We start from the raw sequence: 22,242 nt of genomic DNA, 5'->3' as shown, positions 1-22,242 counted from the left end.
AGGGTGGGTTTTCCTGTTATTTTCTCCTGACTCCGATGACCGATTGAGCATAAATTGTTACAGGTTTGTTATTTTTATATAGAAGTTGTGATACACGAAGTGTGGGCCTTGGACAATACTGTTTACCGAAAGTGTCCAATGGCTTTAAGCACAGGAAATCTTGCCTAGCAAAAACAGCCAACATTCCATAAAATCTACATTGTTGCAACTGGTGCAACGAAATTCATTACACAGTATTTTCTGCTAAGTTGCTTTATGAAATTTGGCACAGAACGGTTTTTAATTCAGCAGTCATTCGTTGTGATATAATGGAAAGAAAAAAAAGTTCCCAGTATTTGTCTGAAGTGCTCGTTATTTTTGACCCACAAAGCTAGGTTTGAATAAGGAGTCTCTTACATAACACCTTGTAAGAGATTACAAGGTATCGATGTGCAATCCGGTAGCCAACAATGCCAGAAACACTAGGGTAAACCCCCTTCACTTTAAAGGGACAGTATACCTTTGGTAATAACTCCCCCCCCCCAAAAAAAAAAAAAAAAAAATTGCCATAAAAACTTGTAAGAAGCACTGCAGCCTTTGATAATATTTATCATTTTGAGAAACAATTCCCCTGGAAGAAATTCAAAATTCAGTCTGAGAAATGCTTCAGTGTGAACCAGTTCTAAGATTGTGTAGTCCAATAACGGATTATTCTTCATGCATGAACGTAACCGCTACAGTTTTTCAGCAATATCTCAAAAATGCTTCCACCTTTTGAAAGAAGACTAGGTTAGTTTTATTGTATGTCTACATTTATACAGGATTTAAACAACCAAATGGACCTAAAAACCAAAGGCACTGGACACCTTGGGTACTTGACAAAGACCAGTACTCTCACTTGGTTAATCCCAACATATGCATAAAATAACAAACCTGTGAACATTTTGCTCAATAGGTCGTCGAAGTTGCGAGAGAATAATGAAAGATAAAACCAACCTTTGTGTGCTTTCAGATGCATAATAAAAGGCTTTCAGGCCTGAAGTCTTTTAACATTTGAGTGAGAAATAACCTCTTTTTCTCAAAAACTACCTTTCTTCAGAGGAATCCGTTTCTCATAATGGTTTATACTATCAACAGCTCTCCATTGCTCGTTACCAAGTAAGTTTTTATGTTAACAACTATTTTGAGTAATTACCAGTGCCTTTAATGGGAATTTGTGCTTGTTTTATTTTTACACAACAGAATATGGCTTAACATTCCAGCCAAAAGACCATTAAGCACCATGGAAGGACAAGGGACGTACATTTAGTGTCTCTCTCAAGGACACAAGAGCCAACAGACTGGAATCAGGGGATGGTTTGACAAAGAGCTAAGATTTATGATCTTAATCGTAGCTGCTAGGTGAAGTGTTATGTCACAACAAAAAATCACCATCACTCTGGCAATTTGTCTTATTGACCCATTTCACCTGACGTCATCATCAGAAAAATCTTGAATGCGCCATACTGGTGGGCAATTTCACTGTGCGTTTTCATATATAACTCTTTGTTGTGTGTGGAATGCAGTGAAGTGCGCACTTTAGGCAATGCAGCGTTAATACACGTAAACCTAACTTGCCCACCAACATGGTGAGCGTGGCATCAGTCGCCGCGTGTGACGCGCGTGCAAGGGGTCAATAGGATGAATTTTATTGCTTTGTGAGATCCTGGCCCCGAAGCACAAAAAGTAGCTGAGTGCAACAAAATTATGCCTACCAGAAGTTACCAGCCAAAATATCATGTCAAACATGTACAATGTGTGACTGGTATCCTGCTCATTTCTGCTAAGCAGAAAAATGTTAAGCAATATTTGCTGCTGAAGCAGCTCTATGGAATTGGGCCCAAACCCAAGCAGGATACTCCAATATAATTGGACAAAGTTGAACTTTCTTTATAATGATACTTTACCATTCCTATTAGAGCAAATCATCATTTTCATTTGATCTACAGTTTCTATTTTGTACACAATTTTTACAATAGTTGTATTTTTAACGTGATTTAGAATTGTTGTCTGTTTATTACTTTAATTGCAGCTAATTCAACATCAATATGCACATTAATGTAATTATGGATACATCAGGAATACATCAGAGCAAATTTGGAGGGAAGACTTGTATCTAACGTCAAGACAGAAGTTAAAATGTTTCGGTGGGGATCTTACAAAATGGGCCCAATTTCACAGAGCTACTTTAGCACAGAAAGGAGCTATAAGCATACAAATATTATGCTTACCAGAATAAAGTAACCAGCCAAAATACAATGTCACATGCACCATGTGTGACTGGTATCCTGATAATTTCTGCTTAGCAGAAAACTGTTAAGCAATACTTTAGCAGCTCTATAAAATTGAGCTCAGGTTCCAAGACGTTCATCATCAAAAGGTTCAGGGGTTGAAGGAAGAGGGAAGCCTGGGGGTCATTTTGTTTCATGAGAAGATTTTACTTGAGACCAAAGAAGTACCTGACAGGAGGTGCTGGTAGATCTTTATCATCTTTAAGGGGCTTGATGCATCTAAGAGGTTTAGGGGCTAAAGGAAGAGTGAGGGCTGGGTGCCATCTTGGTGTTTTATTGAGAGGGTTTTACTTCAGACCAAAGTAGTACCTGACGGGAGGTGCTGGTAGATCCTCATCATCCTCACCAGGTGGTTCAATCCCTATCGTTAGATCCATGTATTCCACGCCATCAGCTGGCTTCAGAAGCTCCTTCATTCTGGTGAGAAATAATAAATAAACCTAGCGTTGGTCTCACAAATAAATAAATCAATCATGCCTGGCGGTGTCACCAATCTTCCCTGTCCTTTATGCAGGCAGCCAATGGAAGTGTCGTGGCCGAGCACCAAATTCAAACTCTGGTGTTTCTGATCAGCAGAGTGTGGGTTCAAATCCCTAGCCGTGACACTATGTCCTGAAGCAAGACACTTTACCATTGCTTCGTCCTTCGGATGGGACGTAAAGCTGTTGGTCCCATGTGTTGTGTAGCGCATGTAAAAGAACCCAAGTGCACTTATCGAAAAGAGAAGGGGTTCGCCCCGGTGTTCCTGGTTGTGGCTGCTAAATGCGCTGTAGCACCTTGTCAACCCTTAAAAGGTGCTAAATAATTGGGTTCTCAGAATTCATCACTGCAATAACCTATCTTTCTGAAAGTTTGTATATACTCAGCGCCTTGAGTACCTTGGTAGACACATGGGCTATATATGATTTTGATATAATTATTTTATATTAGCTCTCCTCAGGACACCAATATACAGTGTAGCTCAACCTCCGCCTTCACTCAATGAGTCGGTGCCCACAGCACCAGACGGCTTGCAGGCAGCTCTGTGTGCCTGCAGCGGTGCCCTACCATGCCAATCCGCCTGTGTGCGATCTTTTATGAGATCTGAGGCAGCATGTCTTAAAGGGTCTTATGAAAACACCAGACATTATTGCCCTTTAATTCTTCATCAAAGATAACAATTTGACCCCCCAAAAAATGGGTCAATACTGCTCTCCCCTCTCCCCAAGCTACACCCACAACAAGAATAAATAACTCACCTCTTGGGGAGTCTTTTCGTATGTCCAGGCATCAATGGTACAAAGATCATTCTGACTCCCTGTACTACTAGGGAAACGTTGATGCTATAGGTATCCTAGAAATATAAAGAGAGACAAACACCAACTATGTTAAGAATCAAACCTTACATTCATAGATATCAAACACATTCACCTGGGCTGCATTTCATAGAGCTGCAACAAACTCTAAATAATAGTAAACTTGCAGGTGCAACCATGTAATAAATCTCTGTTGAGGGAATGTTGGCTCTGAAGAGAAGCGGTTTGGTCTTGGTGTTTCAAACAGTATTCTCTGCTTGTCTTCAGGAAGACGAGCAGAGTATACAGTTCGAGACATTAAGTATAATGACAAAGTCCTGAAGTAAACTTTAGGACCTTACCTTTAGATGTTTGACGAAATCCGTCAGTGTATATTTCTCTGTGCCGTGTACATGCCACATGTCCCACTGTGTGAACGCCAAACCAGGTCTAATCGTTGTGACGGCAGCCGGCCCAGGCTCCGAGAACATGATCAAGGACAAGCCCAGATTAAGGAAGCAATTGCGGAAGTCCTCTAACGTAGAATGGAGGACGTATTTGATTAACTCTAACGTTGCCTGATTGGTAGAAATAGAGAACAAACGTTAAGAGAGTGGTTATTAAGAGCAATCAAATTCAATTTTTTTTTGGTGGTTAAGCCATCGTAGTGTGGGTTCGAATCCTGGTCATGACAGGTGTGTCCTTGAGCAAGACACTTCCCTGTAACTACTTCACTTCACCCAGAGGTAAATGGGTACCTGTGAGAGCAGAAACGGTTTCTCGTTTTTGATTTAGCTTAGTGCACAACATACTTGGCAGGACAGGCTGTATATACTCCCCATAAGAGCTGAGATAGTTTAAAGATTGAAATAAATGGCCCAGTGACCAGGGGTAATGGTGTTCATACGCAATGAGCCTCATAAAAGAAGCCACTACTATGTTATATATCTATTATGAAAGAGAACTATCCCTTAGAACCACCACTGTGTATACAGGATACCAGACCAAGATGGCCACAGATTTACTAGTATTTATTGATTCTCACCAGTCCAGCCACTGCAGCAGTCGTTGTAGCTATAGCCGGAACTATTTTTCCAGCGATACGTTTCGTCTTGAAGCGGTCTGCTGGCTCAATATGATACATCGCGGCACGGAGGTTCGACGCAGACGTAATATAATCAATATGTCCGTTTGTATCGTCATCCTTCTCGAACTCTGCAGGAGTCATGTGACATCGAGCTTCAACAAGGTAGAAATAAACAGAATTAAAAACATTTAAAAAAAAGAAGAAGTACATTTTGTGTATCCCTCTTGTCCTTATTTTTACTCATACACCGATCACTTTCCTGAACACTGTTAAAGACACTGGACAATATTGGTAATTGTCAAAGACCAGTCTTTTCACTTGGTGTATCCCAACAAATACATAAAATAACAAACCTGTGAAAATTTGAGCTCAATCGGCCAGATAAAGTTTCAAGATAATAATGAAAGAAAAAACACCCTTGTCAAACGAAGTTGTGTGCTTTCAGATGCTTGATTTTAGGACCTCAAATTCTAAATATGAGGTCTCAAAATCAAATTAGTGGAAAAATACTTCTTTCTCGACAACTATGTCACTTCAGAGGGAGCTGTTTCTCACAATGTTTTGTACTGTCAACCTCCCCCCGTTACGCGTCGCCAAGTAAGGTTTTATTCTAATAACTATTTTGAGTAATTACCAGTAGTGTCCATTGCCTTTAAACAATAAAATAAATATCCACAGGCTTATTACCTAGTTGGAATGCAAACTTTTGACCCATGCATTCTATTGTAGCCCACATGTCATTCTTGAAGTTGTTTGGAGAAAATAGTAGAATATAAACCTGCCAAAATTTCATCAGTGACACTATAAACTGACACACTGTGTATTCTCCTTCATTTTTGTGCATGTTTAGACGTTGTTATCCAAAGCCTACAATTTTATAAAGTTGCAAGGCGTCAGAAGATTCACTTTTTTAATTATGATTTTGATTGCAACTTTGCACTGAAACGACAATTTTCGTTGCCATAAACTGACACTCTCCCTCACCACATCAAGGATGCTAACACTATTCACATTTTCAAGAAACTCCTCAAATATTTTCTATTCCAACAAGTGTATCAACATTAACTTCAACCAACTGTCTTGAGCGCCTTGGAACAACTTTGGTTGACTTTGGCGCTATATAAATTCCCTCTGATTGATTGATTGATTGATTGACACCAACCACAAATGTGAAAACCACTTGTGTGTAGTTGCGCATTTACCATAAAAATAGAACCCGGAGAACGCTGAGCTCGGCCACCCTCTGTGTCGTCTGTGGACGCAGCGTATCGATACCGCGCGATACATGGCAAAATGATCATCGCGTGAGACGAGCGTATGGCAAAACGGCAAGATGTCAGCGCACATAGACCATTTCTAGTGTGCTCATTGGTCAATGATGATGTCACTGTATGGCAAAATTATTGTATGGCAAAATATTTTGCCATACATGCGTAACAAAAATGGCATATGCGTGTCCATAAAAATGGTCTCACAACAAAACCGCACGCACAATGAGACACTCAGCGTTCTCCGGGTTCTATTTCTACGGCATTTACCTACATTTCCACACACACGCACAACACAGAACTAACCTGGAATTGCTTTCCGTTCCATAACAAGATGAGATAATTCTTGTCTGCATTGTTCGATATCATCAGATGAGAAGGATTGTTCCGACGATTCAGGTTTCTCAGAAGATGCTGTTGCGTCTACCTCAATAACCTGAAATCAAGTCAATTCCATGAATGCACAAACTGAATGTGTGCAAGTCCCTCTGACAAAGCATTCAACAATTTTTGTGAGTTTTCAGGAAAACATGAAAAACATTTTTTTTTAAGGATTTGAAATGTTGCATGGTGGAGATACAAACTAGTAAGGTTTGTGGTAACACCATGTCCATGAGTGGGATTTAAAACTTTGCAGGATATTTTTTATTTAATAATAGAGTATTGGAAAGAATATTGGCTCTTCACGAAAAAACAACAATGTTCCAAAGGTTTTAATCTAAAAAAAATTAAGATCAGTTACCGAGACTGAAAAAAACAACCAACCTTGCTTGAGCGTTTGAACTGCGGAACTTTGACTTTGGCTAGAATCTGCAGTAAAGTGTCTGTGCTGAGATCATGTTCCGATACTGAGATATTACTGCAGGCTGCAATCAGCCTTGCAGTACTCACTACGAACAGCATGTGTCTAGAAAAAAAAATAAAATAAAACACATCATCAAAAGTTACCCCCCAAAAAAATAGCTAATGGCCTGACGTTTGATCCTAGCAGAGTCTTTCTCAAAGGTTAAATGACAACACCACAAACATGAACAGGTAACTAAGTCTAAAGGCCGAGTCACACTTCAGCGATAATAAAAATGATAACGATCACGACGTAAAGAGAACGCATTCTATTGGTTGAATGAGCGTGGGCATATTCTGTGTGGAGTAATTCAACGAATAGAATGCCCGCGTGATCATTTTCATTACTGCTGTAGTGTGACTCGGCCTTAACATAAGCAGTGAAGTGGAAATACATGAATACATGAAAAGAGAGAAAGTCAGAAAGCACACTGAAAAAAAAGTAAGCGGGTAAAACAATGAATAGGGGGACAACAATGACCAGTTCATTGCTTCATCTGGGCCCAATTTCATGGCCCTAGTTACCGCCAAACTCTGCGCTTACGATCTTAATTCTTTGTTTCCAGGGCAAGCGGCAAACTTCTGCACTAGCTGTGTAAGCAAAATATGCCTAATAATGTGGAGTAGGTGTGCGCAAAAGGAACAATTTCAAGATGGCTTTGTTTCACAGTTCACAATATTTCAATAAAGGAGAAAGAAACTTACAATTCGCTGGCAGAGTTAAACTCTACTGGGGCTGGTGGTCGTTTCGGAGATTGCCAAAACGGAGCTGAAAAAAAATTAAACACAGTGGTTATGTAAACTGATATGAATAAAGAATGACATTTTGTTCGGTTTAACTTTTATTAAGACTTACAGCAATACCAAAGCTTGTGATGCTTTGACGTACAGTCAAAATTCCACAGCCGTGTTTTGAGATGTTGCTAATAAACCATTACTGAACTAAACTGCATCGATTAAAATACAGCTGTGGTCTATGTTGTGTTCCCTGTTCACAGAAGAAGCCACAAATGACATTCCTAGTTATACAGATAAGGAGCCAGACTATTTGTGACCCGCTACGTGAAAATGAGTCAGATGTTGACAATTTCAAGAATTGAGTTGTACGCATGGCTGGAAAGAACACACCAGCAGCAGTAATTTGGTATATGTCTAAGCTTTGGGGAGTGTTGCATTGCTTTGAAATTAGCCAATACATCATTTTTCTAAAAAGCGAATTTCAAGTAAAGTGATGTTTTAAACTACCATTGCGCGCGAAAGGATACAAATTAGACATAAGTATGATCACAAAATTTTGTGGGCGACATCTGACTCATTTTCATATAGCGGGTCACATTTTACCATCGAGTCTCATTATGGTTAAATTGGGTTGAATGACTAGAAACAAGATGGCCACAGTATTATGAAAATAAAGTGTTTTGACTTGTGAGTATAGTATTTCACTTACTTCCATCGTTCATCATGTGATCAAGTGGGAATATGGACAATAACTGCTTCGCCTGTAAAACAAGAAAACAGCAATTTTAAACACTAAAAAATAAACAAAATACACCAATATCAACTTAGTAAAACATTTATTGTTTTGGGATGTGTACTGTTGAAACTTTCATAAAGTATGGAAATAAATGTGAGTTTTGAATTGAATCTTCTACAAATTCTGTCATAAAACAATGATGACCCTTCACTTTTCAAATTTTATTTCTTTAAACATACCCTGTGGTTGAAGTACTTCTCAAACTTGATCCTAGCCGAAGTGATACAGTCCGCCCAGTTTGTGGGTCTATTCCTCAGAATCTTGACTACAGCTAAAGAATTCTCCGGCTGTTGCGACTCGGACAGCTTCTGTTTAAAAACGGCAAGATTTGACAACAATAATCCATTTGTAACTATAGCGACATTGACAATGGAAAAAATTATTGTTGAAACATATATATATATTGAACTTATAAGCCCTTTTCCAAAGACAGGAAAACAAAATATTCCTGGCAAAATTTTCTCAATAATGTAAAATATTGAGCTGTGTATGAAAGGACAGCAATTTTGTACATATTCTACATTTTCTTGCGAAATTTCTCAAACATTGTGAAGTACCAACCCTTGAAAAAAACTTACGTAAACAAAAAGCAGATTTTTGTTTACAAGGAACCTTGTGCATCCCTCGTGTGAAACAATCCGTTGTTTATACTGGGCTTCTTGCTCAGAGTAAATCTGATTGGTACGAACCCAGATGTAGCAATTGAAAAGTAAACAATCCCCGCTGCTAAAGTTCATCACAAGGAATCTAAGTTTTGGAAAGAATCGTGTGAAAGAGATCGTTAGGTCATACCTTGATGACGTCATTGGGTGTCCCGTTTGTAGCCCAGTACTTGTTGAACGTCGTTGGCTTCTGAGTGAAGGAACTCTCAAACTAATAACAAATCAAAGCATCAAAGCTTGTTAATGAATTATCAGGCAATCATTGTGAAGGTCAAATGAACCGCCAACGCCTAAAATCAGAGGTCGAAGGTTAAAGGTCAGTACCCACCTTATCCCTTGCCCATTGTATAGTGTGTTCGACCGTTGCAGGGAAGGACTTGAGGGTGCAGTATGGAACAGACTCATCAGGTGGGTCTCGTTGACTGCCGTACGTCTCCGTCATGTGAGGTATGATGACCTGAACATGACCTTTAGCCCCCATGGTACCTGACTCAATCAGAGGTCGCTCGTTGGTGACACAACGGCTGATTGAAAAAAAAACCAGTACGTATGTTTATAAATATTGGAGTTTATCACTGTAATAACTAGTTCATAATAGTGCTTTTCACAATATTGTCTCAGTGCTTTTTTAACATTAGTGACTGGTCATTGGGTCAATAACATTCCTTTTAATATTTCTCAGCTCCCTGGGGAGTATACAGTCATCAGAGTCATCGGAGTATGGGTTCGAATCCCAGTCAAGACACTTCACAAACATTACTTCTCTTCACCCAGGGTTTAAAAGGGTACATGTGAGGGCGGCAGAGATGGCTCTTGTGATTGATTTTGCTTGGCCACTATACGCAGCACAGGTTCTGTACTCCCAAGGGAGCTGAGATGATTTAAGACATTTTATTGTTATTATTATTATTATTATTATATTTGCCGTAACAGTACAAAACAAAATACATTGACAATATACCCGAGATGGGCAAGGGACAACAAAAGCAAATACATACTATGATCCGTAGATCTGTTGCCCCACATCGGGGGTACACAATAAAGTTAATATAGATTTAACAAAATATAGTACACAAAGCAATAATAAAAGCATTTAATTATACAACCAATAGTAAATAATAAATAATAAATAATAAAAAGTAAATAATAAATATCTGCGTGGAATCAGTAAATTAGGTAAAGTTTTAGATTTTTTGAGTTTTCAGCCCCAAAATTTAAAAAAATCTGTGATCTGTAATGAAAACTTTAAAAAGGGGGGTTTGTACACAGTGTGTCCTTGACAAAATCCTTGAGAGTAACTAGAGAGTAACTAGTAATAAATGTCGGAAGCGCTTTAAGACACCCCTCGGGCGTGAAAGTAATATATAAAAACGGGTTATTATTACCTGTCCATATACTGCCTGGCAGCTACATTGTCCAATGCATTGACAACCACGTCCATCCCCTTGAAGAAATCATCATGAAAAATGGTCATCTCTGTGTCTGGACAAACTAGAAAAATGAAATCAATCAATCAGTTTGAGGCAATAAATCAGATAATCAATCAATTAATTATCAATCGATTAAACATCAGTAAATCAGTACATTGATAAATTAGATCATCAATAAATGAATGACTCAATCAATCAGTTAATGGGGCAGTAAATAAATCCATTAATCCAATCAATCAAATTCAATCAATCAATCAATAAAATTACCAATCAAGAAAATTGAATAACAGAGTTGAAACCATAGAGTTATATATATTGACTAGAGCGCTAACAGCCCGTTATACACGCACTAAGGTTTTGAAGCCGTGTGGGCGCAACCATGTTTATGTACAAACCAATACAAAAGCATGAAATTTTGTACGGCAATTGTACGGCTATTTGCATGATAGTGCGTTTGTTCTTTTATTTGTGTCATCGAACAAAAAAATGCAGCAAATGTAAACGCACAATCTGCTGATGAGCGTACAAACTGCGAGCGTCATGTGCGTCATGTTTAAAAGGCGGTATACTTTTTTTAGTACGTCAACCAAGTCGAACTTACAGTTTTCATGGTGCCGAAGTACGCAAATGGACAGTCACGTATATGTAAGCGCCCACGCCGGATGTAAAAAAAAATCACGGCAATGTGTGTTCTCCTAAAATTAAGATCGTTCTGTAATCACGCAACACATCAAACATGTCTGCGCCCAGGGTGGCTTCAAAACGCAGAGCAAGTTAGCGCTCTAGTCAATATATATAGCTCTATGGTTGAAACAGACAAGATTACAGGGAACTTTTTTTTTAGGGCTTTAGATTATCAGTTTCTTGTCTTTGCCAAAAAATTACAAAAGATCACTTTTGGTCACAGCGGACCTGGGCAATTGACAAGCCCCAAATATTGGGGTACCTTTTTTTGTATTGCCTTTGATTAAGATGACATTTTCTTTGTACCTTTGTGTTGATGAGCATCTATGTGAAGGGATGGGTTGATTTCCGAGGTTGATTGTGCAGCTGTAGTAGACTTTGGTTTCTAGGGGGAAAAAAAAGAAAAATATTACATTCACAAGTGAACATTCCAACTAAAAGAAAAAGCCTTGAGTGCCTGGCTGGACCCTGCCAGATATACCTTTGACCTTGCATCCAATTCACAAGAAGAATCAAAGTCAATACACATATACATAATCAAACATATTACATAGTGAACATGGTGAGTAAAACCATATTATGCATATTATGCGCATTATGCCCTCATACCCTAACCCCCTTCTCGCACAAACACAAACAAGCTTGTATACGCCTGCAACCTTGGACTTCCTATTTTCACTCTTTTGTTTATACTCTTTTACAATTTTATTTTGCAACAGCTCCCATTGGTTTTGTTAGAATGTGTATACCGGTACCTACTCACAAACCACTTTCTTTGTCAGGAAAAAAACCCATATAAATTAGAAACTCAGCTTTTAATAATCTTTACCTGTATATGATGTGGTCTGAAGAGGAACTGACGATTCAAATTGGATTTCTCTATAATATCATTGTCTGTGATTGTTATCTGAAAGAATGTAAGCAACAGTAGTTGTTACAATTATCATTCACTAAAACTTATATAATAAACCACAAGGGAAACTGAATGGGTAAAGTTTCAAATGATTTGGGGTTGACCAAAGAGAAAATGTCTGACGAGGGATTTAAACCAACGGCCTCTGAATTAACGTGCTGGCGCTCTACCAACTGAGCTATCTAGTCAATCATTCTTTGTTCAACTCCAAATTATAGATTAAAACTTGTCAGTGCAACAATGTTGTTTCTCTTAAAACAGTCAAAATGGTGAACCTGGCTTCAAAAAAAACCTTGATGAACAACTTAAACAAATTGGATCCGAGATACAACTAGTTTTGTACAGACCGTTGTTTTCATGCAAGATGATCCAAATTTTATGAGGTATGGTATTCCAAAATATTCAGTATCATCGAGAATTTGACAGCCCCAGCAGTTACAGAAAAGAGTATCCAAGCAGCTAGACTAGTAACTCAAAGAAAATGATTTCCTTAAATCCCCCCCCCCCCAAAAAAAATTGCCGCTTCTTTTCACCAGCCAGACATGTACAAAACTCTGAATTCAGTTGACAGTCTGAAATTGTTTATCCCTGAACAATGTAAAAAAACAAATAGTTGAAAACCAACCTTGCCCGTCTCTGCAGCAGCTATTCCGATAAGAGCATAGTTCTTAAGCATTTCACATCCTATAGCACCACATCCAACCATAAAGAGATTCAGTCTATGAAGAGCAGTTAAAGTGTCCTCCCCAAGACAGATTCGAAGAGCATCGTATCGATCATTCCTGAAGAAAAAACAAAACATGGATGATAGTTTCCATCAAGGATAAGAATATTATTTGTTTTTACCCAACATCGATGTGTGTAAGCACTGTACACTTAGTAATTTCCTGATTTCTGTGAACAAAATCCACAAGCAAATCACTTTGGTGGGATTTGAACCCCTGACCTTTGCATTGCTAGACCACCGTGCTAGCCCGGTGGCTTTTGGCAGTTCAAATCTTATGTGTTGGCAGCGAGTACCTCACCCAATTGAAAGATCTCAAACTTTTAGATCAGCAGTTGAGCCAAGCCCAACTACCAGTTAATTATCCACGGCAGTACAATGTACTTCAGCAGCAACCTGAAACAGAGTCCAGCATCCTCCTGAAAACGATCAGAGCATACTGATCGAAACATTGGAGTTTTCAACCACAAGTTCTTCTCAGAACCACGTCTCAAAAGCAATTTAAACCTGGGCCCAATTTCATAACGCCTGTAAGCACAAAAACTTGCTAAGCACAGAAAAATGTTGCTTAGTTAGAAAAGGTTACTGGCCAAATTTTTCATGAAGTTAATTGCTGCCGCTGGTTCTCAACTTGTGTTTTGATCAGCAAAGCATTATTTTCTGATTAACAGCTTCATGAAATTGAGCCATGGTGCTACTGCTAACCTCACCTCGGGTCTTACACCAAATACCATCAAGCTCCCTCATATCCTACTTACCTTGGTTGGAATAAACTAGCCGGACCCTCCAATAAGTTACTAATGACTTCTCTTGCATCCAGATGCAGCTGTTAAAAAAATATAAAACATTGTGAATTAAATTTGTCTTCTTTTTTCTTTAGATACCAACAGGATATATCAGATGTTAAAGCTTTAGTTCATCAGTTAATTTGTTTGCACTGTACATTCAGGGATGAGAGTCACTGATGACAACAAAAAGAAAATAAACTGGGATCCAGATCTAAGGAGGTACATTGAAGTGTTGGCAAACCAACCTTTTGGCAACCCCAGGAATAATATATTCAAAGAAACTTTTGGGAATAGTACCCTCAGTGCTAGAGAAGTAGATCAAAGAAGAGGACTTATTTTATTTGAGGAAAATACATGTTTTTTTGTAGCGCAATTAAACAAAATAATGATCAATGCGCTTTACACTCAAAAAAACTAGCAATATAATAAATTAGAATAAATAAGTTTTGAGGTTGCGTTTGAAAGCTAAATTTGTTGGAGAGGATCTTATGGTATGTGGTAATTTGTTCCAGAGAGTTGGCCCGAAAACACTGAACGATCCATCACCTATCCGTCTGCTACTCTGTGGGATGGAAAGACGAGTAACGTCCCGGCTCGATCATAGGCCTTCCCTAGATGGTATATGGGTGGCAATGAAAAGTCTGAAATTTCTCATCCCTGGTGTGTATTTGTTTTTTTATGAATATGTTGTTCCTCTATTTTTCATCTCTTTTTGAAAGTGCATACTCCCTGAATTTGGCAGAGTTCACTTCTTCGTCAATTTTTGTTGCAAAATTTGTTTCACAACAAGAAATTCTTAAAGAAGATGATGTCTCAGAGTTTAAAAATGTTTTGAAACTTAAAAAAAAAAAACCACCCAAGTGTTGGACTTACCCATTGATTGATAGGGGTGAACTTTCCAGTCAGAGCTTTCAAGACTTCCTGAGCAATGATCCCTCCCATTGCAGCAGTGAGAGGGGCAAAACACCCCTCGGCAGAGAATGACAAGGCCCGTAAACACTTTGCATCAAGTGGGTTACATGGACTGCCCATTGCATCGTTGAGCTTCGTTGCTATTTTTAGCAATGAATCACTGTCCGCTACAGACCTGTTTTATCAGAAACCAAGGATCGAAACCGGTGATAAAAGAACTTCAAATATTTGATAATTTGAATAAGGTTTCTTCAATATTACTTCATCATCTGAGACTTAAAAAAACGAAACCACAGCTCAAGTCTCGTACCCAATTTCATAGACAATGTTTCAACTTTCAATTTGTTTTGTATTATCTATCATTATGAGTATTTTTTTGCCGATACTAAGTATTCATAATCTGGCTTCAAACCAGTATAAAGCAGTTCTAACCAGTTCTAACCAGATCTGTCCTTACAGCTGGTAGTCTAGTGATTTCTTCTCTAAAATATTGTATAGATTGGATGGCAACCATAGAAATAGAACCCGGAGAACGCTGAGCTCGACCACCCTCTGTGTCGTCTGTGGACGTGGCGTATCAATACCGCGCAATACGCGCGATACATGGCAAAATTATCATCGTGTGACACACGCGTATGGCAAAATGGCAAGATATCAGCGCACATGGACTATTTCTAGTGTTTTCATTGGTCAATGATGATGTCATTGTATGGCAAAATTGTATGGCAAAATATTTTGCCATACACGCGTTACGAAAATGGCGTGTGCACGTCCATAAAAATGGTCTCACAACGTATCCACACGCACAATGATCACTCAGCGTTCTCCGGGTTCTATTTCTATGATGGCAACCCATAAACACGTTGCAAAAATCTGGCTTCAAACCAGTATTTACCAGTTCTAACCAGTTCTGACATTATAGCTGATAGTCTATCAATTTTTCTCTGGATTGTATAGGTTGGATGGCAACGCCCCATAAACACTTATCTGGCTTCAAACGAGTATAAACCAGTTCTAACCAGTTGTTACCTGACAGCTAGAGTATTCTTAATCTGGCTTCAAACCAGTATAAACCAGTATAAACCAGTACTGACCTGACAGCTGGTAGTTTACCAGTTTCTTCTCTGAAGGATTGTATAGATTGGATGGCTAAATGCGAGAAACTTGGATCTTTTAAAAAGTCGACAAACGAGGAGGAAGGTTTCGCTGTCTGTGTCTCTAAACTCTCCTAAAATCATGAAAAAAAAGGAAACCATAAAATATACTTATAGAAAGCAAAGATGATATTATTCCCTTCAATTTTTAATAATAAGTGTGGCGTGAACCATTTTAGCCATCTTAACCAAAAACAAGAAACAAATACCGAAAGGAAAAAGTCTTCTTTTCAATTGAAAATTGAGAATTGTATACTGGGAATTTCTTATATTGTTTAGGGGGAAGGGCTTTACTTCTGTTCAAAAAGGGGAGGTTGTTTTTACAAGGACATTTCGGTAAGGGTATTCCTCGGCCACATATTATTTGCAGTATTAAAATTGGGGAGAAAAAATACTTACAAATGTTACAGTTTTCGGTGTCCTAACTTGTACTGCAATACCTCCATTCTTATACGGCTGGTACTCATCACCACTGGTGTCACATATACTGTAGGCATAAGGAGACAATACTGAAAAAAAAGATACAAATATTCAATAAATTAATTATTTTGATAATCAATCTGAAAACTAAATAATGGCTACAGCAGCGTTTGATAATATGAAGCATTTTGAGAAACTTTTAACTTCATGGTATGTAAGTATGTAAAAAGATAACAGTTTTTATGCCCCAAAAATTGATTCAGGGGAACTCAGATTGTGTGTTCCTGTATTGGATTATTCTTCCTGCGTGGACATATTCGCTCTGCATTTCAACCGAAATCTCAAAATCATGCCCACCTTTTGAAATTGTGTTAGATTTATTCTGTACATCTACATTTAAGGGTTAAAACAATGGAACGATTTCAAAAGCCTACAGTTAACTTTGCCCTTAAAGCTTACCATACTTTTTTATTTGATAATAAATCAATTCATAATTACCGGATATTTTATGAGTTGTTCCATTGAGGGCCGTCATTCCCTCTACTTCTTTGAATGTGATGTTGTCGCTGGATTCAAAGCCGTGCATTCGATTATCTAAAGAAGTAACCACTCCCGGATTGGCCTAAGGATGGCAAAGAGGGCGGTACAATAAGATTGAGGTTTAATAGATACTAAATTTGCATCAGGGATAATGAATGTTCATTTTGGTTTTACTCATATACTCCATTTACCCAAGTTCGGTGAACAAATCACATGCATTATTACTTTGACAGGATTTGAACCAACGACCTTTGCAATTCTAGAGCAGTGTCATACCAACTAGACCACCGAGATTGCCCCGTAGCTAGAGGCAAATCAAATCTGATGTTTCAGCAGCGGGTACTGCAAAGATTGAGGTTATCCTTATTATATGGGATTTGAGGCATTGCATGGTGAGGTATCAATATATGTTTAGTTTGCGGTAACACCATGTGTGCATCTACTTGTGGCCAGGTAGATTATTATATGTTCTTTTGAGAACTTGTCTTGCTTTATATTTCTAATACCGCTGAGTTGATTTTTAGAGTTCTGGAGCCTTCTCAGTTCTGAAAACAACTGTCTTGCTTTGAACTACTACCTGGACAGAATTTAGAACTTGACCTTAGAATTCGCCTCCTTATGCTAGCAATAAGAAACATTAGAACTTGCCTTTGTGATCATAGCAATACAACATCAAAACTTGCCTTTGTGGTCATAGAAATAAAATATTAGAACTTGCCTTTGTTATGCTAGCAATAAAAGATTCCTTGGGATCTTCCCCAGTTGGGTCCATGATGGTGAACTGAGGTCCAAAGTCACAGAAGCAATAGCTGTACACGCCGAAAACATCACCAGCGATAAACTGTCAAAACAAAATAAACATGTCCATGGTTATCAGTTTGCTGCACCTCTTGTATGAGACAATCTCCCTCTACACATCAAACAAGCTGCCACTATCTCAAGTTTCAAGACTCTTCTCAAAACACTTCTGTTCAATTCAGTTCAATTCATCGTAAACATTATATTTCTTTTGTTCCTCTGAGCACTTTTGAGACTTTCTTTTGGAGGTGATTATATCAATAACAAGTTGTGAGAAAATGATGAAAGAAAAAACACCCTTGTTGGACAAGTTTGTGTGCTTTCAGATAGGAATAAAAGACTTCTAGCTAGAAGTCTTTTATTATCTTAGTGAGAAATTACCTCTTTCTCAGAAACTACGTTACTTCAGAAGGAGTCGTTTCTCACAATGTTTTGTACTACCAACAGCTCCCCAATGCTTATTACCAAGTCAGTCTTTAAGTTAATATTTGTTTTGAGTAATTATCAAACGTGCCTTCCCTTTAACCCAAGTCTGACAGCCTCATACTCTCTTCATTTTTGTCTACATAGATTTAACTCTTTCCCTTCCATCTTCTGTGCCTATTACTTTGCTTATAAATCTATGCAATATTTTGTAGGTTTTCCCCGCATAGCACGCAGGCTCTGGAACTCACTTCCTGAAAACCTCAGGGAAATACACAACATCTCCTCCTTGTATCAGCAGCAACTCAAGACACACCTGTTCACACTTGCTTTCCCTACCACTTGAGAATTCTCTCTTTTCCATTTTAACCGGCACCTTTGAATGGTTTTCTATCAGATTACAGTGCACCTCTACGAATGATGTGTTTTTATTATTATTATGTATGCTATATTCCGAGAAAAGTAGTATGAAATAAATGTTGACTCGAATTCAAATTGAATTGTTGAATTCACAGGAAAAAAGAAGAGAGACGTACCTTGATGGGCGGGGTCTGGGCTCGACAGAACTCATCCACCTTCATTTGAAGACTCTTTGTTCCCTCCGTGAGGACGACGCACTGATACTCAGACAAGAAACTGAGATTGGCATCTGAGAAGACATCCTTGGATGAGGCTCGGAGGGAAACATGAGGGTTGAGCTCAGCGAGGCGTGCCTGACACGCTTCAGCCCTGTAAAGATTTAGTTTTTAAAGGGTCGTTGTAACTTTTGTAGGACAAAAAACACAATGTCCACAGATTTACACTAAACTTACACAGTTTGAAGATAATGATAGTAGAAAGCTTCCCTGAAAGTATTACGTGCTGAGGTGCTGTAGTTTTGGGGAAATGAGTAAAACAATGTCATGAAAATAATTTTCGTCTCATCAGTAAGTAAAATTTGAAGGGAAGCTTTCCACTATCATTATCTTCAAACCCTGTAAGTTTAATGTAAATCTATGGACATTTTGAAAAGGTACCCGAATCCTTTAAAGGTCAGTCTGATAAAATAATATGTAGGTAAGTAAGGTTTGTGGTGACACCATGTAAAAATCATATAGTGGTGGCTCTGAGAAGAGGCAGTTTGTACTGCTCGATGCTTTGGTCAGTTTGATCCGACTGCCTTCTGGAGAAAACTAAATTCTACTCTGCGCCACCACTACTCACAAAAGAAATTCTTGCATGGTGTCACCACAACCTTACTTACTTAGTATTTCCTTTAGTAATACGAATGCGATCAAGCAAAATTAGTCGTTTGCCGAACCAGGTCAATGTTAATTTTTTGTATACATTTTTTTGTGTCTTAGATTTGCCAGTTTGATTTGACTTTACCTGTTTCTTTTAGATTTCACATCATCTTCTCTGAGGAAGAACTGCGTTCCTAAATCCTTGTTATTTGCTGTCTTCGTATCATGCACCATCAACGACTAGAAAAAAAAGAATGTTTCAATATAAATATTGTAAAAAAAAAAAAATTACAAACAGTTTTTTGAATAACTTTGAAACTAAAACATCATCAGAAATGCAAGATAAATTTCCTTACCCTCACTCCAGCTAAAACAACATTCTTGGCTGAAAAATAAACAAGAAAAATACAGTTATTAGGGTCTCAATGGAACTGAATTAATACTTTCATAGTAGGATTAACTTTAGTGTCAGTGTATTTTAGTGGTGAGTTGCAAAGTTCAAGAGGTAAAGAAGAAAACTGTTGCAATTCTAAACACAAATGCAAACTTTGGCATCTCCCTATAGAACAAATGAACCATTTCTTATGTGGTTTGCTTAAATAATATTCAACGTGGTAATTGTATATATATAACTAAATTTTATGAATTATTAATAATATCAGACTAGCTTTTAAAGGCAGTGGACACTATTGGTAATTACTCAAAACAATTATAAGCATAAAACCTTTCTTGGTGACGTGTAATGTGGAGAGGTTGATAGTATAAAAATTGTGAGAAACGGCTCCACCTGAAGTGCCATAGTTTTCGACAAATAAGTAACTTTCCAAGAATTTAATTTCGAGACCTCAGATTTAAAATTTGAGGTCTTGAAATCAACCATCTAATCGCACACAACTTCGTATGACAAGAGTGTTTTTTTCTTTCATTTTTATCTCGCAACTTCGATGACCGATTGAACTCAAATCTTCACAGGTTAGTTATTTTATGCATATGTTGAGATACACCAACTGTGAAGGCTAGTCTTTGGCAATTACCAATAGTGTCCACTGCTTTTAACAGCTTACACTGAATATAAGACAGGGACAGCGACCTCTATAGTTGGTTTCTAAACTCACCAATTTCGACTCCAAGACCGCCCAGCCCGCTGATGAATACGTTGGAGTGAGCCATTGCCTTCATTGCGCTATCACCAAGGACATAGCGCTGGCGACTATAAGCAAATATCAAAATTAAATCATTAGTTGAGAAAAATTATTATTGACTAAAACAATTACTTTTGATGAAGGTTTTATTTTGGGTTATTTTTTTCTGTGAATGTAAACAAACAGGGTTCAGGGTTCAAAGTATAGACGATGTGACCTGTGTCGTCACATGTTTACATAAGAGCCACCAAGCCTGGACTTCCTGCAGGCACGATTTGTACACAGCCTAATGGAAGAAATCATAAAAATCTTATATTTTATGGAGATGCAAAGTCCAATTCTAAATATCAACTTTTTGATATGATGAAAGGAGGCACATCTCAAAACTTGTCCAGCTTTTACTTTCATAACTCTTGGATTTATGTGAAAATTATGAAAAAAGTTCCAACTTTCCCGTATGACCAGTACAGTATCTTGCCTGCCAGACTGCCAGACTAACCAAAGAATGTACGAGGTCACACTTATTTTAAACAAAGTTCACATGGTCTATAAAAACTAAATTTATCAAAACTAAAATCAGAAATATCAATAAAGTAAGTAGAATAATTTTTTTTATAATATCATAAACATGAGACTGTAATGACTTACAAGAATATCTAAAAAATTATTGAAATATTAGTGTTTATATCCCTTTGTGGGAGTTTGCCGAGTTCCCTTGATGGGAAGATCATTCAAACCAAACAAATAATGTAAAATTGTTACCTGTAAAGCGAATCATCAATTTCCTCTTCCGTTGCCATGGTAACCAAGATTACTGATAACTAGGGATGTACCCAAGTTGATGCAAATCTCTGAATGACAATTACTCCTATAAAACATCAAGGAATGTTTTGTTAGCCACGATTCCATGAATTGGTTTCGAAAAACATCCGTATCCTGCACGCACTCTTTGAACCCTAGACCATGTGACTGGGGCGCTGTATTCCTTTTTTTCCCCCGAAATTTTGACGTTATCTGTGTGACAGATAGTGGCAAAATTTTAAAAAGGAAATACAGATGTCAAAATTTCGAAAAAAGGAATACAGTACAGCGCCCCAGTTACTGGCTGGGTCTATCTTTGATCAGTCGAATAAATAAATTAGTATCTAATTTACTCAAATGAGATAATATTCCTTTTTGGTTTGGTGAGAAAAAAACTGAAAAAAGGTCAGTGGTGGCAGGATAAGATAATCTTTCCCAGGTCTTTTGACTTTTGTAATATTTTTAATATTATTATTTAATTATAATATGTTTATACAGACAAATAATATATCTTTCTAATATAATAAATTCTATGATTGATGATCTTGAATCTGTGAATTGATTCTTGTCATCATGATCAAGATCAAAGGCACAAAATAATTTCCCAAATATTTCTGGTGGATCTGCTAAATAAAATAGTGCTATTATTGCTAAAGGGGAAAGCTGCTCGAACTTCGAACAAGTAGCTGAATTGAGTGCTGGGTTCGTGTGCTGGGCGGTCATGATGGTGCACTGGCCATGGCGGGCATGCAGAGCAGGTTTTTCTTTTCAAGGGGAAATGATAATTAATAAATAATTGATAGATGAAATACCCCTTGCGTTGATTTTTACATCTAATAATATTTATAAACATAGAAGCCTTGCCAGAGAAGCTAGATATAACTTGTCAATTAAATAAAGGTCTTCAAAATCTTACCCACAAATGTCGCCTACAACAAAAAAGATAGAAAGGAAGATCGCAAAGTCAAAAGCACAGCCGGCCACTACAGCCTACAGGACTTGTGGGTGTGTACTGTTGTTAGCATGACCTCATCAGCCTGTATAAGAATTTGGCCCATTCTGGAATGGTCTAAGCTTTTTTCCGATATGGCGGGGGATAACAGGAACTAGAGGCGGGCAAGGCAGCGATGACGGTGACAATGGGAATGTTAAATAGAGGTAGCTTGCCCCCCAAGTGAGCACCTATTATATGCTGATGTTTCCTCCGATAAAGTTATTTTTTTAATATAAATTTTGAAAACAGTTGCTTTGTTGTTTCCCAACAATTTAAAATTGGTCCAATTTGTAGTCGGGTCATTTATTTCTAGTTGGGG

The 22,242-nt window shown here is 37.9% G+C and overlaps 1 protein-coding gene across 1 annotated transcript; it reads right to left on the bottom strand.

Annotated features, from left to right (window-relative positions):
* Positions 1-1,786: 1,786 nt before the first annotated feature.
* Positions 1,787-21,940, bottom strand: LOC117295994 (ubiquitin-like modifier-activating enzyme 6). The gene is made up of 27 exons (XM_033778824.1): positions 21,846-21,940; positions 20,891-20,996; positions 20,102-20,196; positions 19,343-19,371; positions 19,132-19,226; positions 18,300-18,492; positions 17,261-17,383; positions 16,501-16,624; positions 15,982-16,091; positions 15,523-15,656; positions 14,390-14,603; positions 13,487-13,554; positions 12,630-12,786; positions 11,921-11,998; positions 11,398-11,476; positions 10,363-10,468; positions 9,306-9,501; positions 9,108-9,188; positions 8,495-8,623; positions 8,229-8,280; positions 7,487-7,550; positions 6,704-6,845; positions 6,245-6,374; positions 4,629-4,822; positions 3,946-4,161; positions 3,548-3,642; positions 1,787-2,726 (listed from the first exon to the last, which is right to left on the bottom strand). Exons 2-27 carry the CDS (start codon positions 20,926-20,928, stop codon positions 2,597-2,599), a joined length of 3,072 nt encoding a protein of 1,023 aa, XP_033634715.1. The 5' UTR covers positions 20,929-20,996; positions 21,846-21,940; the 3' UTR covers positions 1,787-2,596.
* Positions 21,941-22,242: the final 302 nt, after the last annotated feature.

Source organism: Asterias rubens, chromosome 10 (genome assembly GCF_902459465.1).
Source record: "Asterias rubens chromosome 10, eAstRub1.3, whole genome shotgun sequence".
NCBI lineage: Eukaryota > Metazoa > Echinodermata > Asteroidea > Forcipulatida > Asteriidae > Asterias > Asterias rubens.
Note: the sequence above shows the minus strand (reverse complement) of the source record. Positions and strands in the feature narration are given on the sequence as shown.